Consider the following 17133-nt stretch of genomic DNA (forward strand, 5'->3'; position numbering starts at 1 on the left):
ATAAGTCTAGGTAGATCATTAGAGAGAGAGATAAGTCTAGGTAGATCATTAGAGAGAGAGAGAGAAGTCTAGGTAGATCATTAGAGAGAGAGAGATAAGTCTAGGTAGATCATTAGAGAGAGAGAGATAAGTCTAGGTAGATCATTAGAGAGAGAGAGAGATAAGTCTAGGTAGATCATTAGAGAGAGAGAGATACGTCTAGGTAGATCATTAGAGAGAGAGAGAAGTATAGGTAGATCATTAGAGAGAGAGAGAGATAAGTCTAGGTAGATCATTAGAGAGAGAGATATAACTCTAGGTAGATCATTAGAGAGAGAGATAACTCTAGGTAGATCATTAGAGAGAGAGATAAGTATAGGTAGATCATTAGAGAGAGAGAGATAAGTCTAGGTAGATCATTAGAGAGAGAGATATAACTCTAGGTAGATCATTAGAGAGAGAGATAACTCTAGGTAGATCATTAGAGAGAGAGAGAGAGAGAGAGAGATAAGTCTAGGTAGATCATTAGAGAGAGAGAGAGAAAGAGAGTACTAGTAGTTGTCGTCCATAGAGAAGAGAGCAACAGAGACAAGTATCAGAGCAGACTGCTGCCATTAGAACACAAGACAGGTTCCACTGCACATAACCACTGCCCTATCATGACTCTGGTACTGTACAGTTAGGGTTGCAACATTCCACTAACTTTCCCAATTTAGCTAACAGACAACAAGAGACAGGAGAGGCATTTAGCTAACAGACAACAAGAGACAAGAGAGGCATTTAGCTAACAGACAACAAGAGACAGGAGAGGCATTTAGCTAACAGGCAACATGAGACATGAGAGGCATTTAGCTAACAGACAACAGGAGACAGGAGAGGCATTTAGCTAACAGACAACAAGAGACAGGAGAGGCATTTAGCTAACAGACAACAGGAGACAAGAGAGGCATTTAGCTAACAGACAACAAGAGACAGGAGAGGCATTTAGCTAACAGACAACACGAGACAGGAGAGGCATTTAGCTAACAGACAACAAGAGACAGGAGAGGCATTTAGCTAACAGACAACAGGAGACAGGAGAGGCATTTAGCTAACAGACAACAAGAGACAAGAGAGGCATTTAGCTAACAGACAACAAGAGACAGGATAGGCATTTAGCTAACAGGCAACATGAGACAGGAGAGGCATTTAGCTAACAGACAACAGGAGACAGGAGAGGCATTTTGCTAACAGACAACAAGAGACAGGAGAGGCATTTAGCTAACAGACAACAGGAGACAGGAGAGGCATTTAGCTAACAGACAACAAGAGACAGGAGAGGCATTTAGCTAACATACAACATGAGACAGGAGAGGCATTTAGCTAACAGACAACAGGAAACACATTTAGCTAACAGACACAATGAGACAGGAGAGGCATTTAGCTAACAGACAACATGAGACAGGAGAGGCATTTAGCTAACAGACAACAAGAGACAGGAGAGGCATTTAGCTAACAGACAACATGAGACAGGAGAGGCATTTAGCTAACAGACAACAGGAGACAGGAGAGGCATTTAGCTAACAGACAACAAGAGACAGGAGAGGCATTTAGCTAACAGACAACATGAGACAGGAGAGGCATTTAGCTAACAGGCAACATGAGACAGGAGAGGCATTTAGCTAACAGACAACAGGAGACAGGAGAGGCATTTAGCTAACAGACAACAAGAGACAGGAGAGGCATTTAGCTAACAGACAACAGGAGACAGGAGAGGCATTTAGCTAACAGACAACAAGAGACAGGAGAGGCATTTAGCTAACAGACAACAAGAGACAAGAGAAGCATTTAGCTAACAGACAACAGGAGACAAGAGAGGCATTTAGCTAACAGACAACAAGAGACAAGAGAGGCATTTAGCTAACAGACAACAAGAGACAAGAGAGGCATTTAGCTAACAGACAACAAGAGAGGCATTTAGCTAACAGACAAGAGAAGACAGGAGAGGCATTTGGCTAACAGACAACATGAGACAGGAGACACATTTAGCTAACAGACAACAGGAAACACATTTAGCTAACAGACAACATGAGACAGGAGAGGCATTTAGCTAACAGACAACATGAGACAGGAGAGGCATTTAGCTAACAGACAACAGGAGACAGGAGAAGCATTTAGCTAACAGACAACAGGAGACAGGAGAAGCATTTAGCTAACAGACAACAGGAGACAGGAGAGGCATTTAGCTAACAGACAACAAGAGACAGGAGAGGCATTTAGCTAACAGACAACAGGAGGCACATTTAGCTAACAGACAACATGAGACAGGAGAGGCATTTAGCTAACAGACAACATGAGACAGAAGAGGCATTTAGCTAACAGACAACAGGAGACAGGAGAAGCATTTAGCTAACAGACAACAGGAGACAGGAGAAGCATTTAGCTAACAGACAACAGGAGACAGGAGAAGCATTTAACTAACAGACAACAGGAGACACATTTAGCTAACAGACAACATGAGACAGGAGACACATTTAGCTAACAGACAACATGAGACAGGAGAGGCATTTAGCTAACAGACAACAGGAGACAGGAGAAACATTTAGCTAACAGACAACAGGAGACAGGAGAGGCATTTAGCTAACAGACAACAAGAGACAGGAGACAGGAGAGGCATTTAGCTAACAGACAACAGGAGGCACATTTAGCTAACAGACAACAGGAGACAGGAGAGGCATTTAGCTAACAGACAACAGGAGACAGGAGAAGCATTTAGCTAACAGACAACAGGAGAAGCATTTAGCTAACAGACAACAGGAGACAGGAGAGGCATTTAGCTAACAGACAACAAGAGACAGGAGAAGCATTTAGCTAACAGACAACAGGAGGCACATTTAGCTAACAGACAACATGAGACAGGAGAGGCATTTAGCTAACAGACAACATGAGACAGGAGAGGCATTTAGCTAACAGGCAACAAGAGACAAGAGAAGCATTTAGCTAACAGACAACAGGAGACAGGAGAGGCATTTAGCTAACAGACAACAAGAGACAGGAGAGGCATTTAGCTAACAGACAACAAGAGACAGGAGAGGCATTTAGCTAACAGACAACAAGAGACAAGAGAAGCATTTAGCTAACAGACAACAGGAGACAAGAGAGGCATTTAGCTAACAGACAACAAGAGACAGGAGAGGCATTTAGCTAACAGACAACAAGAGACAAGAGAGGCATTTAGCTAACAGACAACAAGAGACAAGAGAGGCATTTAGCTAACAGACAACAAGAGACAAGAGAGGCATTTAGCTAACAGACAACAAGAGACAAGAGAGGCATTTAGCTAACAGACAACAAGAGACAAGAGAGGCATTTAGCTAACAGACAAGAGAAGACAGGAGAGGCATTTAGCTAACAGACAACATGAGACAGGAGACACATTTAGCTAACAGACAACAGGAAACACATTTAGCTAACAGACAACATGAGACAGGAGAGGCATTTAGCTAACAGACAACATGAGACAGGAGAGGCATTTAGCTAACAGACAACAGGAGACAGGAGAGGCATTTAGCTAACAGACAACAAGAGACAGGAGAGGCATTTAGCTAACAGACAACAGGAGGCACATTTAGCTAACAGACAACATGAGACAGGAGAGGCATTTAGCTAACAGACAACATGAGACAGGAGAGGCATTTAGCTAACAGACAACAGGAGACAGGAGAAGCATTTAGCTAACAGACAACAGGAGACAGGAGAAGCATTTAGCTAACAGACAACAGGAGACAGGAGAAGCATTTAACTAACAGACAACAGGAGACACATTTAGCTAACAGACAACATGAGACAGGAGACACATTTAGCTAACAGACAACATGAGACAGGAGAAGCATTTAGCTAACAGACAACAGGAGACAGGAGAAACATTTAGCTAACAGACAACAGGAGACAGGAGAGGCATTTAGCTAACAGACAACAAGAGACAGGAGACAGGAGAGGCATTTAGCTAACAGACAACAGGAGGCACATTTAGCTAACAGACAACATGAGACAGGAGAGGCATTTAGCTAACAGACAACAGGAGACAGGAGAAGCATTTAGCTAACAGACAACAGGAGACAGGAGAAGCATTTAGCTAACAGACAACAGGAGACAGGAGAGGCATTTAGCTAACAGACAACAAGAGACAGGAGAGGCATTTAGCTAACAGACAACAGGAGGCACATTTAGCTAACAGACAACATGAGACAGGAGAGGCATTTAGCTAACAGACAACATGAGACAGGAGAGGCATTTAGCTAACAGACAACAGGAGACAGGAGAAGCATTTAGCTAACAGACAACAGGAGACAGGAGAAGCATTTAGCTAACAGACAACAGGAGACAGGAGAAGCATTTAACTAACAGACAACAGGAGACACATTTAGCTAACAGACAACATGAGACAGGAGACACATTTAGCTAACAGACAACATGAGACAGGAGAGGCATTTAGCTAACAGACAACAGGAGACAGGAGAAACATTTAGCTAACAGACAACAGGAGACAGGAGAGGCATTTAGCTAACAGACAACAAGAGACAGGAGACAGGAGAGGCATTTAGCTAACAGACAACAGGAGGCACATTTAGCTAACAGACAACATGAGACAGGAGAGGCATTTAGCTAACAGACAACATGAGACAGGAGAGGCATTTAGCTAACAGACAACATGAGACAGGAGAGGCATTTAGCTAACAGACAACAGGAGACAGGAGAAGCATTTAGCTAACAGACAACAGGAGACAGGAGAAGCATTTAGCTAACAGACAACAGGAGACAGGAGAAGCATTTAACTAACAGACAACAGGAGACACATTTAGCTAACAGACAACATGAGACAGGAGACACATTTAGCTAACAGACAGCATGAGACAGGAGAGGCATTTAGCTAACAGACAACAGGAGACAGGAGAAACATTTAGCTAACAGACAACAGGAGACAGGAGAGGCATTTAGCTAACAGACAACAAGAGACAGGAGACAGGAGAGGCATTTAGCTAACAGACAACATGAGGCACATTTAGCTAACAGACAACATGAGACAGGAGAGGCATTTAGCTAACAGACAACAGGAGACAGGAGAGGCTTTTAGCTAACAGACAACTGGAGACAGGAGAAGCATTTAGCTAACAGACAACTGGAGACAGGAGAAGCATTTAGCTAACAGACAACAGGAGACAGGAGAGGCATTTAGCTAACAGACAACAAGAGACAGGAGAGGCATTTAGCTAACAGACAACAGGAGGCACATTTAGCTAACAGACAACAGGAGACAGGAGAGGCATTTAGCTAACAGACAACATGAGACAGGAGAAGCATTTAGCTAACAGACAACTGGAGACAGGAGAAGCATTTAGCTAACAGACAACTGGAGACAAGAGGACTGTGGTATCAGCACTGATGGACACACTCCTCTCCTTCATAAACATTATATTGCCAACAGGAAATGCATGCATTCACAGGGACAGCATCCAATGTGATTGCCCACACACACACGCACGCACGCACGCACACACACACACACACACACAGATCCTATGGGCCCAGTCTGTCTCCTCATGCATGCAGGCAGTGTGCTGCTTCATATTCCATATTCATTGGCCCACCTGGCCTGCTAATTGGCCACATAGAGGTGTTCTCTCTCTCACAGCTCAGGGCCTAGACGAACTGGGGGTCATCACCTCTGACAGGTAGGTGCCTCCATTGTTTAGCCAACATACCACCTCTCACCCACCTCTACCTCTCTCTCCCATCTCTCTCTCTCACCCACCACTCACCTAATACCTACAGTGGCTTGCGAAAGTATTCACCCCCCTTGGCATTTGTCCTATTTTGTTGCCTTACAACCTGGAATTAAAATTGATTTTTGGAGGGTTTGTATCATTTGTATAATTTGAATATGCAATTTTTTTTTTTTTTTGTGAAACAAACAAGAAATAAGACAAAAAAACAGAAAACTTGAGCGTGCATAACTATTCACCCTCTCAAAGTCAATACTTTGTAGAGCCACCTTTTGCAGCAATTACAGCTGCAAGTCTATTGGGGTATGTCTCTATAAGCTTGGCACATCTAGCCACTGGGATTTTTGCCCATTCTTCAAGGCAAAACTGCTCCAGCTCCTTCAAGTTGGATGAGTTCCGCTGGTGTACAGCAATCTTTAAGTCATACCACAGATTCTCAATTGGATTGAGGTCAGGGCTTTGACTAGGCCATTCCAAGACATTTACATTTTTCCCCTTAAACCACTTGAGTATTTATTTAGCAGTATGCTTAGGGTCATTGTCCTGCTGGAAGGTGAACCCCAGTCTCAAATCTCTGGAAGACTGAAACAGGTTTCCCTCAAGAATTTCCCTGTATTTAGCGCCATCATTCATTCCTTCAATTCTGACCAGTTTCCCAGTCCCTGCCGATGAAAAACATCCCCACAGCATGATGCTGCCACCACCATGCTTTACTGTGGGGATGGTGTTCTCGGGGTGATGAGAGGTGTTGGGTTTGCGCCAGACATAGCGTTTTCCTTGATGGCCAAAAAGCTCAATTTTAGTCTCATCTGACCAGAGTACCTTCTTCCATATGTTTGGGGAGTCTCCCACATGCCTTTTGGCGAACACCAAACGTGTTTGCTTATTTTTTTCTGGCCACTCTTCCGTAAAGCCCAGCTCTGTGGAGTGTACGGCTTAAAGTGGTCCTATGGACAGATACGCCAATCTCCGCTGTGGAGCTTTGCAGCTCCTTCAGGGTTATCTTTGGTCTCTTTGTTGCCTCTCTGATTAATGCTCTCCTTGCCTGGTCCATAAGTTTTGGTGGGCAGCCCTCTCTTGGCAGGTTTGTTGTGGTGCCATATTTTACATTTTTTTAATAATGGATTTAATGGTGCTCCGTGGGATGTTCAAAGTTTCTGATATTTTTTTTATAACCCAACCCTGATCTGTAATTCTCCGCAACTTTTCCCCTGACCTGTTTGGAGAGCTCCTTGGTCTTCATGGTGTCGCTTGCTTGGTGGTGCCCCTTGCTTAGTGGTGTTGCAGACTCTGGGGCCTTTCAGAACAGGTGTATATATACTGAGATCATGTGACAGATCATGTGTTACTTAGATTGCACACAGGTGGACTTTATTTAACTAATTATGTGACTTCTGAAGGTAATTGGTTGCACCAGATCTTATTTAGGGGCTTAATAGCAAAGGGGGTGAATACATATGCACTTACCACTTTTCCTTTATTTATTTTGTAGAATTCTTGTAAACAAGTTCTTTTTTTCATTTCACTTCACCAATATGGACTATTTTGTGTTTGTCCATTACATGAAATCCAAATAAAAATCAATTTAAATGACAGGTTGTAATGCAACAAAATAGGAAAAACGCCAAGGGGGATGAATACTTTTGCAAGGCTCTGTAATACCCCAGAAACACACTGACAGACTGGACTACTAATACCCCACTACATCCCCTCTGTCCTCTGCTCAGGGGGGATTCAATAACATGTCTATAGTACAGGCCTATACACTAGACTACATCCTCAAGGTTGGAGGGTTAAAGCTTCTTCAGATAAACAAACAATGAGATGGAATCCATTTTGAAATCCTTTGGGACATTAACCCAGAGCCGTATAAGTGGCTGTGGTTTAACCTATTAGGACAACAACAACCAGATCATATCAACAACTACAGGGAGAAAAACACCTCCCATCTGAGTGGCAGGGTAGCAGGGTTGTATTCATTTGGGCTTACCAAAGCAAAACGTTTCAAAACATTGTGCAATGGAACATTTAAACAAGTGTTTCTTACTGGACAAATTCAGATAAAAATCTTCCAGTTTGAAGATGTTTTCTTTGGTTTTGTGCCTAGTGAATAGGACCAAGGCCTCTCTGTGAGTGTATGACTGGTGTACGCCGCTACAAAGACAGGCAGTAATGTTGCTCTTAATGAGATTGATTTAGACAGGAAACACAGGTGGCCTTGATGAAAGGACTCAATTAATACTCTACTTAGGGAGGCTGGGAGGGTAGGAGGGAGGGAGGGAGGGAGGGAGGGAAGGAGGAAGGAGGGAGAGAAGTTAATTAACCATATGGAGGCTATGGGTACTAGAGGTATAGCTCTTCTCCTATCCAAGCTGTCCAAACCTTGAATGGATGAATCCAACCCTTCTCTTTAATGGCTGTGTAATCCAACCCTTATCTTTAATGGCTGTGTAATCCAACCCTTCTCCTTAATGGCTGTGTAATCCAACCCCATCTCTTTAATGGCTGTGTAATCCAACCCTTCTCGTTAATGGCTGTGTAATCCAACCCCATCTCTTTAATGGCTCTGTAATCCAACCCCATCTCTTTAATGACTGTGTAATCTAACCCCATCTCTTTAATGGCTGTGTAGTCCAACCCCATCTCTTTAATGGCTGTGTAGTCCAACCCCATCTCTTTAATGGCTGTGTAATCCAACCCCATCTCTTTAATGGCTGTGTAATCCAACCCCATCTCTTTAATGGCTCTGTAATCCAACCCCATCTCTTTAATGGCTCTGTAATCCAACCCGTCTCTTTAATGGCTGTGTAATCTAACCCAATCTCTTTGATGGCTGTGTAGTCCAACCCCATCTCTTTAATGGCTGTGTAGTCCAACCCCATCTCTTTAATGGCTGTGTAATCCAACCCCATCTCTTTAATGGCTGTGTAGTCCAACCCCATCTCTTTAATGGCTGTGTAGTCCAACCCCATCTCTTTAATGGCTGTGTAATCCAACCCCATCTCTTTAATGGCTGTGTAATCCAACCCCATCTCTTTAATGGCTGTGTAATCCAACCCCATCTCTTTAATGGCTGTGTAATCCAACCCCATCTCTTTAATGGCTGTGTAATCCAACCCCATCTCTTTAATGGCTGTGTAATCCAACCCCATCTCTTTAATGGCTGTGTAATCCAACCCCATCTCTTTAATGGATGTGTACTCCAACCCCATCTCTTTAATGGCTGTGTACTCCAACCCCATCTCTTTAATGGCTGTGTACTCCAACTCCATCTCTTTAATGGCTGTGTAATCCAACCCCATCTCTTTAATGGCTAATGGCTGTGTAATCCAACCCCATCTCTTTAATGGCTATGTAATCCAACTCCATCTCTTTAATGGCTGTGTAATCCAACCCCATCTCCTTAATGGCTGTGTAATCCAACCCCATCTCCTTAATGGCTGTGTAATCCAACCCCTTCTCCTTAATGGCTGTGTAAACAACAGCAGACACACTAACGATGGCCAGAACTAAATATATAATAGATCCAGTCAGTCAACTAGCCTAGATTAAACCTGTCTGTTTAAAACAATAGGATCAGGGTCAGTAGCCAATAAGACAATAGAATGAATCCCTTAGAACCATCCTACCATAATGAATCAACCTCCCTATCCTAACATCCTACCATAATGAATCAACCTCCCTATCTTACCATCCTACCATAATGTATCAACCTCCCTATCCTACCATCCTACCATAATGAATCAACCTCCCAATCCTACCATCCTACCATTATGAATCAACCTCCCTATCCTAACATCCTACCATAATGAATCAACCTCCCTATCCTAACATCCTACCATAATGAATCAACCTCCCTATCCTACCATCCTACCATAATGAATCAACCTCCCTATCCTACCATCCTACCATAATGAATCAACCTCCCTATCCTACCATCATGAATCAACCTCCCTATCCTACCATCCTACCATAATGAATCAACCTCCCTATCTTACCATCCTACCATAATGAATCAACCTCCCTATCTTACCATCCTACCATAATGAATCAACCTCCCTATCTTACCATTCTACCATAATGAATCAACCTCCCTATCCTAACATCCTACCATAATGAATCAACCTCCTTATCTTACCATCCTACCATAATGAATCAACCTCCCAATCCTACCATCCTACCATAATGAATCAACCTCCCTATCTTACCATCCTACCATAATGAATCAACCTCCCTATCTTACCATCCTACCATAATGAATCAACCTCCCTATCCTAACATCCTACCATAATGAATCAACCTCCCTATCTTACCATCCTACCATAATGAATCAACCTCCCAATCCTACCATAATGAATCAACCTCCCTATCCTACCATCCTACCATAATGAATCAACCTCCCTATCTTACCATCCTACCATAATGAATCAACCTCCCAATCCTACCATCCTACCATAATGAATCAACCTCCCTATCTTACCATCCTACCATAATGAATCAACCTCCCTATCTTACCATCCTACCATAATGAATCAACCTCCCTATCCTAACATCCTACCATAATGAATCAACCTCCCTATCTTACCATCCTACCATAATGAATCAACCTCCCAATCCTACCATCCTACCATAATGAATCAACCTCCCTATCCTACCATCCTACCATAATGAATCAACCTCCCTATCTTACCATCCTACCATAATGAATCAACCTCCCTATCTTACCATCCTACCATAATGAATCAACCTCCCTATCCTAACATCCTACCATAATGAATCAACCTCCCTATCCTACCATAATGAATCAACCTCCCTATCCTACCATAATGAATCAACCTCCCTATCCTACCATCCTACCATAATGAATCAACCTCCCTATCCTACCATAATGAATCAACCTCCCTATCCTACCATCCTACCATAATGAATCAACCTCCCTATCTTACCATCCTACCATAATGAATCAACCTCCCTATCTTACCATCCTACCATAATGAATCAACCTCCCTATCTTACCATCCTACCATAATGAATCAACCTCCCTATCCTAACATCCTACCATAATGAATCAACCTCCCTATCCTAACATCCTACCATAATGAATCAACCTCCCTATCTTACCATCCTACCATAATGAATCAACCTCCCTATCTTACCATCCTAACATAATGAATCAACCTCCCTATCCTACCATCCTACCAACATGAATCAACCTCCCTCTCTTACCATCCTACCATAATGAATCAACCTCCCTATCTTACCATCCTACCATAATGAATCAACCTCCCAATCCTACCATAATGAATCAACCTCCCTATCTTACCATCCTACCATAATGAATCAACCTCCCTATCTTACCATCCTACCATAATGAATCAACCTCCCTATCCTAACATCCTACCATAATGAATCAACCTCCCTATCTTACCATCCTACCATAATGAATCAACCTCCCAATCCTACCATCCTACCATAATGAATCAACCTCCCTATCCTACCATCCTACCATAATGAATCAACCTCCCTATCTTACCATCCTACCATAATGAATCAACCTCCCTATCTTACCATCCTACCATAATGAATCAACCTCCCTATCCTAACATCCTACCATAATGAATCAACCTCCCTATCCTACCATAATGAATCAACCTCCCTATCCTACCATAATGAATCAACCTCCCAATCCTACCATCCTACCATAATGAATCAACCTCCCTATCCTACCATAATGAATCAACCTCCCTATCCTACCATCCTACCATAATGAATCAACCTCCCTATCTTACCATCCTACCATAATGAATCAACCTCCCTATTTTACCATCCTACCATAATGAATCAACCTCCCTATCCTACCATAATGAATCAACCTCCCTATCCTACCATCCTACCATAATGAATCAACCTCCCTATCCTACCATCCTACCATAATGAATCAACCTCCCTATCTTACCATCCTACCATAATGAATCAACCTCCCTATCTTACCATCCTACCATAATGAATCAACCTCCCTATCTTACCATCCTACCAACATGAATCAACCTCCCTCTCTTACCATCCTACCATAATGAATCAACCTCCCTATCTTACCATCCTACCATAATGAATCAACCTCCCAATCCTACCATCCTACCATAATGAATCAACCTCCCTATCTTACCATCCTACCATAATGAATCAACCTCCCTATCTTACCATCCTACCATAATGAATCAACCTCCCAATCCTACCATCCTACCATAATGAATCAACCTCCCTATCTTACCATCCTACCATAATGAATCAACCTCCCTATCTTACCATCCTACCATAATGAATCAACCTCCCTATCCTAACATCCTACCATAATGAATCAACCTCCCTATCTTACCATCCTACCATAATGAATCAACCTCCCAATCCTACCATCCTACCATAATGAATCAACCTCCCTATCCTACCATCCTACCATAATGAATCAACCTCCCTATCTTACCATCCTACCATAATGAATCAACCTCCTATCTTACCATCCTACCATAATGAATCAACCTCCCTATCCTAACATCCTACCATAATGAATCAACCTCCCTATCCTACCATAATGAATCAACCTCCCTATCCTACCATAATGAATCAACCTCCCAATCCTACCATCCTACCATAATGAATCAACCTCCCTATCCTACCATAATGAATCAACCTCCCTATCCTACCATCCTACCATAATGAATCAACCTCCCTATCTTACCATCCTACCATAATGAATCAACCTCCCTATCTTACCATCCTACCATAATGAATCAACCTCCCTATCTTACCATCCTACCATAATGAATCAACCTCCCTATCCTAACATCCTACCATAATGAATCAACCTCCCTATCCTAACATCCTACCATAATGAATCAACCTCCCTATTTTACCATCCTACCATAATGAATCAACCTCCCTATCCTACCATAATGAATCAACCTCCCTATCCTACCATCCTACCATAATGAATCAACCTCCCTATCTTACCATCCTAACATAATGAATCAACCTCCCTATCCTACCATCCTACCAACATGAATCAACCTCCCTCTCTTACCATCTTACCATAATGAATCAACCTCCCTATCCTACCATCCTACCATCATGAATCAACCTCCCTATCCTACCATCTTACCATGGCCAGTAGGCACAGCAGGAGGATCTGTTAAATCATTACAGTTAGATAGAACCAGTTAACCTTAATGGTAGATTAAGGACTTTGGCCTTTCAGCACGATAACCAGACATGAGCCAAGGTTAGCTCATCTCCCTATAAGACTCAGTCTGAGATTAGAAATGTCTGGAACACCAAATGAGTGAGGAACCCATGAAAGGAAACAGAATGAACAGGACCCTGGCCCTCACACAAAACATATGGTACTGTAGTGTAGTGTACCATGCATGTCTCCAGGTCCTCCAGCCTTTCTGCCTCATTCAGCTCTGTGGTAGCCCGTTTAGGAGCCCTCTCCTCGGGTACGTCCAGGTCCATAGATTCCTGCTGGACCAGAGGACGTCCCTTCCTCACCAGGTGGTCAGCCTAGGGGGGAACAAGACAGAATGACTATTACACTACTATTACTGTTACTATGGTCACTATCACTATTACTATGGTCACTATTACTGTTACTATGGTCACTATTACTGTTGCTATGGTCACTATTACTGTTACTATGGTCCCTATTACTGTTACTATGGTCACTATTACTGTTGCTATGGTCACTATTACTGTTGCTATGGTCACTATTACTGTTACTATGGCCACTATTACTGTTACTATGGTCACTATTACTGTTACTATGGTCACTATTACTGTTACTATGTTCATTATTACTGTTACTATGGTCACTATTACTGTTACTATGGTCACTATTACTGTTACTATGTTCATTATTACTGTTACTATGGTCACTGTTACTATGTATCACTATATACGACCTATATGATCCTACACCTGTACTAGTGAACCAGTGACTGATTCAGTATGAATCATAGAATTAATGTTAGAATTTCACAGAATATTCAAGCTAATGTGCTGTAATGGTTATCATGAGTTGTGATGTGTTGTCATGGTTATCATGAGTAGTGATTGTACTGTATCTCCAGGCATGATTAAGACTCACCAGTGTGTGCTGAGAGCCAGACAGGGCTTCTAGGATCTCATCTACGATACGGTCTGAGAGGAAGGAAGCCAGGCTCAGCTTTACCTCACTAGGAGATGAGAGAAACAGAGGAATGGAGAGGAGAGGAGAGAAACAGAGGGATGGAGAGGAGAGGAGAGAAACAGAGGAATGGAGAGGAGAGGAGAGAAACAGGAATGGAGAGGAGAGGAGAGAAACAGGGGAATGGAGAGGAGAGGAGAGAAACAGAGGAATGGAGAGGAGAGGGGAGAAACAGAGGAATGGAGAGGAGAGGAGAGAAACAGGAATGGAGAGGAGAGGAGAGAAACAGGAATGGAGAGGAGAGGAGAGAAACAGGAATGGAGAGGAGAGGGGAGAAACAGAGGAATGGAGAGGAGAGGAGAGAAACAGGGGAATGGAGAGGAGAGGAGAGAAACAGAGGAATGGAGAGGAGAGGAGAGAAACAGAGGAATGGAGAGGAGAGAAACAGGAATGGAGAGGAGAGGAGAGAAACAGGAATGGAGAGGAGAGGAGAGAAACAGGAATGGAGAGGAGAGGAGAGAAACAGGAATGGAGAGGAGAGGAGAGAAACAGGAATGGAGAGGAGAGGAGAGAAACAGAGGAATGGAGAGGAGAGGAGAGAAACAGAGGAATGGAGAGGAGAGGAGAGAAACAGGAATGGAGAGGAGAGGAGAGAAACAGGAATGGAGAGGAGAGAAACAGAGGAATGGAGAGGAGAGAAACAGAGGAATGGAGAGGAGAGGAGAGAAACAGGAATGGAGAGGAGAGGAGAGAAACAGAGGAATGGAGAGGAGAGGAGAGAAACAGAGGAATGGAGAGGAGAGGAGAGAAACAGGAATGGAGAGGAGAGGAGAGAAACAGGAATGGAGAGGAGAGAAACAGAGGAATGGAGAGGAGAGAAACAGATGAATGGAGAGGAGAGGAGAGAAACAGAGGAATGGAGAGGAGGAAAGAAACAGGAATGGAGAGGAGAGGAGAGAAACAGGAATGGAGAGGAGAGGAGAGAAACAGAGGAATGGAGAGGAGAAGAGAGAAACAGGAATGGAGAGGAGAGGAGAGAAACAGAGGAATGGAGTAAGAAAGAGGAGAGGAGAGATGCTTCATTCATTCCCACTTCACGGGGTCAACACCGAGGCAAGGCTGTGTGGGCCATCAGACCAGCAGGCTGTGAACAACCCTGTGGCATTCAAATTGACAATGTGGGAATCTACACTAGGAGGATGGAGACCTGCACACTGTCGAACAATAGGACACATAAGTGTGAATCTAACAATCAGGGCCATCGCAGACGGTGACAGAGGATACAGACACGTCTGGACACAACACAACATCTCTGTAGATAACACAATATAAAAGTAGCACCACCACGATTCTGCTTCTCAGCGAACTTAGGCTTGCCAGCCAGAGGCCGTAGTTCACTCAGCGAAGAGAACAAGGAAATCGAGGTTAGTGATTTCAGGACAATAGCAAAAATAATGGTGAATTTAGGACACCATTAGTGTGAAGTAAAGTATCTTGCCATATACACACACACACACACACACGATAAAACTCTAGTCTCACCTGATCTTGTTGATGATGTCGACTCCAGACTGCTCCAGCAGGGTGTTCTTTACGAAGCTGCGGGGGACCACCATCTTAGCTGTGCTGGCTTTGATCAGGTCCTGACGAAGGTTAGTCTTCCTCATCACATGGGGACACAGACCCTCCGCAGCATCCACCATGGACTCCAACAGACTCTGGAAAGATAAAGCTGTAACACATCACATCTAGACATCCACCGTGGAAATACATCACAATCAGGATCCCTAATCTCTCCATCCACCGTGGAAATACATCACAATCAGGATCCCTAATCTCTCCATCCACCATGGGAATACATCACAATCAGGATCCCTAATCTCTACATCCACCGTGGAAATACATCACAATCAGGATCCCTAATCTCTACATCCACCGTGGAAATACATCACAATCAGGATCCCTAATCTCTACATCCACCGTGGGAATACATCACAATCAGGATCCCTAACCTCTACATCCACCGTGGAAATACATCACAATCAGGATCCCTAATCTCTACATCCACCGTGGAAATACATCACAATCAGGATCCCTAATCTCTACATCCACCGTGGAAATACATCACAATCAGGATCCCTAATCTCTACATCCACCGTGGAAATACATCACAATCAGGATCCCTAATCTCTACATCCACCGTGGAAATACATCACAATCAGGATCCCTAATCTCTCCATCCACCGTGGAAATACATCACAATCAGGATCCCTAATCTCTCCATCCACCGTGGAAATACATCACAATCAGGATCCCTAATCTCTACATCCACCGTGGAAATACATCACAATCAGGATCCCTAATCTCTACATCCACCGTGGAAATACATCACAATCAGGATCCCTAATCTCTACATCCACCACAGATTCTGACAGGGATAAAGTAGATTACTGGAGGCATCATCGTCACCACTAGAGAAATAACAAAACAAGGTGCTGGTTATGACAGGAACAACTGAAATAACATAACAAGGTACTGGTTATGACAGGAACAACTGAAATAACATAAGGTACTGGTTATGACAGGAACAACTGAAATAACATAAGGTACTGGTTATGACAGGATCAACTGTGTATTCAATACACATATTTTCTAGTATGCGGTTTTGATATATTTTGAAAATCTCTGAAATGATCTCATACAGCTCCACCACTAGAATGATTACATCTTCAGATCCCCCTGAAGGCCAGGATATGGTTGCTAGGGCATAAAGCTTTATGTTTTTTTAAGAGGAGGAATGTCTACAACTCCCAGTGTTATAAACACAGTGGGAGGACTTGAGTCTGATTCAACCTTTGACAGTTCCATCACAGCTTCTCTGGCTGGAGGAGAAATCTAACAGTCTAGCAGCCAACACTGATCCACTGATCTGACCTACTGATAACTGGAGGAGAAATCTAACAGTCTAGCAGCCAACACTGATCCACTGATCTGACCTACTGATAACTGGAGGAGAAATCTAACAGTCTAGCAGCCAACACTGATCCACTGATCTGACCTACTGATAACTGGAGGAGAAATCTAACAGTCTAGCAGCCAACACTGATCCACTGATCTGACCTACTGATAACTGGAGGAGAAATCTAACAGTCTAGCAGCCAACACTGATCCGCTGATCTGACCTACTGATAACTGGAGGAGAAATCTAACAGT

At 43.2% G+C, this 17133-nt stretch overlaps 1 protein-coding gene across 5 annotated transcripts in view; it reads right to left on the reverse strand.

Annotated features, from left to right (window-relative positions):
* LOC121542751 (F-actin-uncapping protein LRRC16A) overlaps positions 1-17133 on the reverse strand; it is a 233349-nt gene that overhangs the window by 27633 nt on the left and 188583 nt on the right. For all 5 annotated transcript variants that reach the window (XM_041852279.2, XM_041852277.2, XM_041852278.2 and 2 more), the window contains 3 exons: positions 15463-15638; positions 13882-13969; positions 13158-13298 (listed from right to left, as the gene is read on the reverse strand). In XM_041852279.2, the coding sequence (XP_041708213.2) occupies positions 13158-13298; positions 13882-13969; positions 15463-15638 (405 nt within the window). The remainder of the gene's footprint in view (positions 1-13157; positions 13299-13881; positions 13970-15462; positions 15639-17133) is intronic.

This window comes from Coregonus clupeaformis, unplaced genomic scaffold, assembly GCF_020615455.1.
Source record: "Coregonus clupeaformis isolate EN_2021a unplaced genomic scaffold, ASM2061545v1 scaf0146, whole genome shotgun sequence".
NCBI lineage: Eukaryota > Metazoa > Chordata > Actinopteri > Salmoniformes > Salmonidae > Coregonus > Coregonus clupeaformis.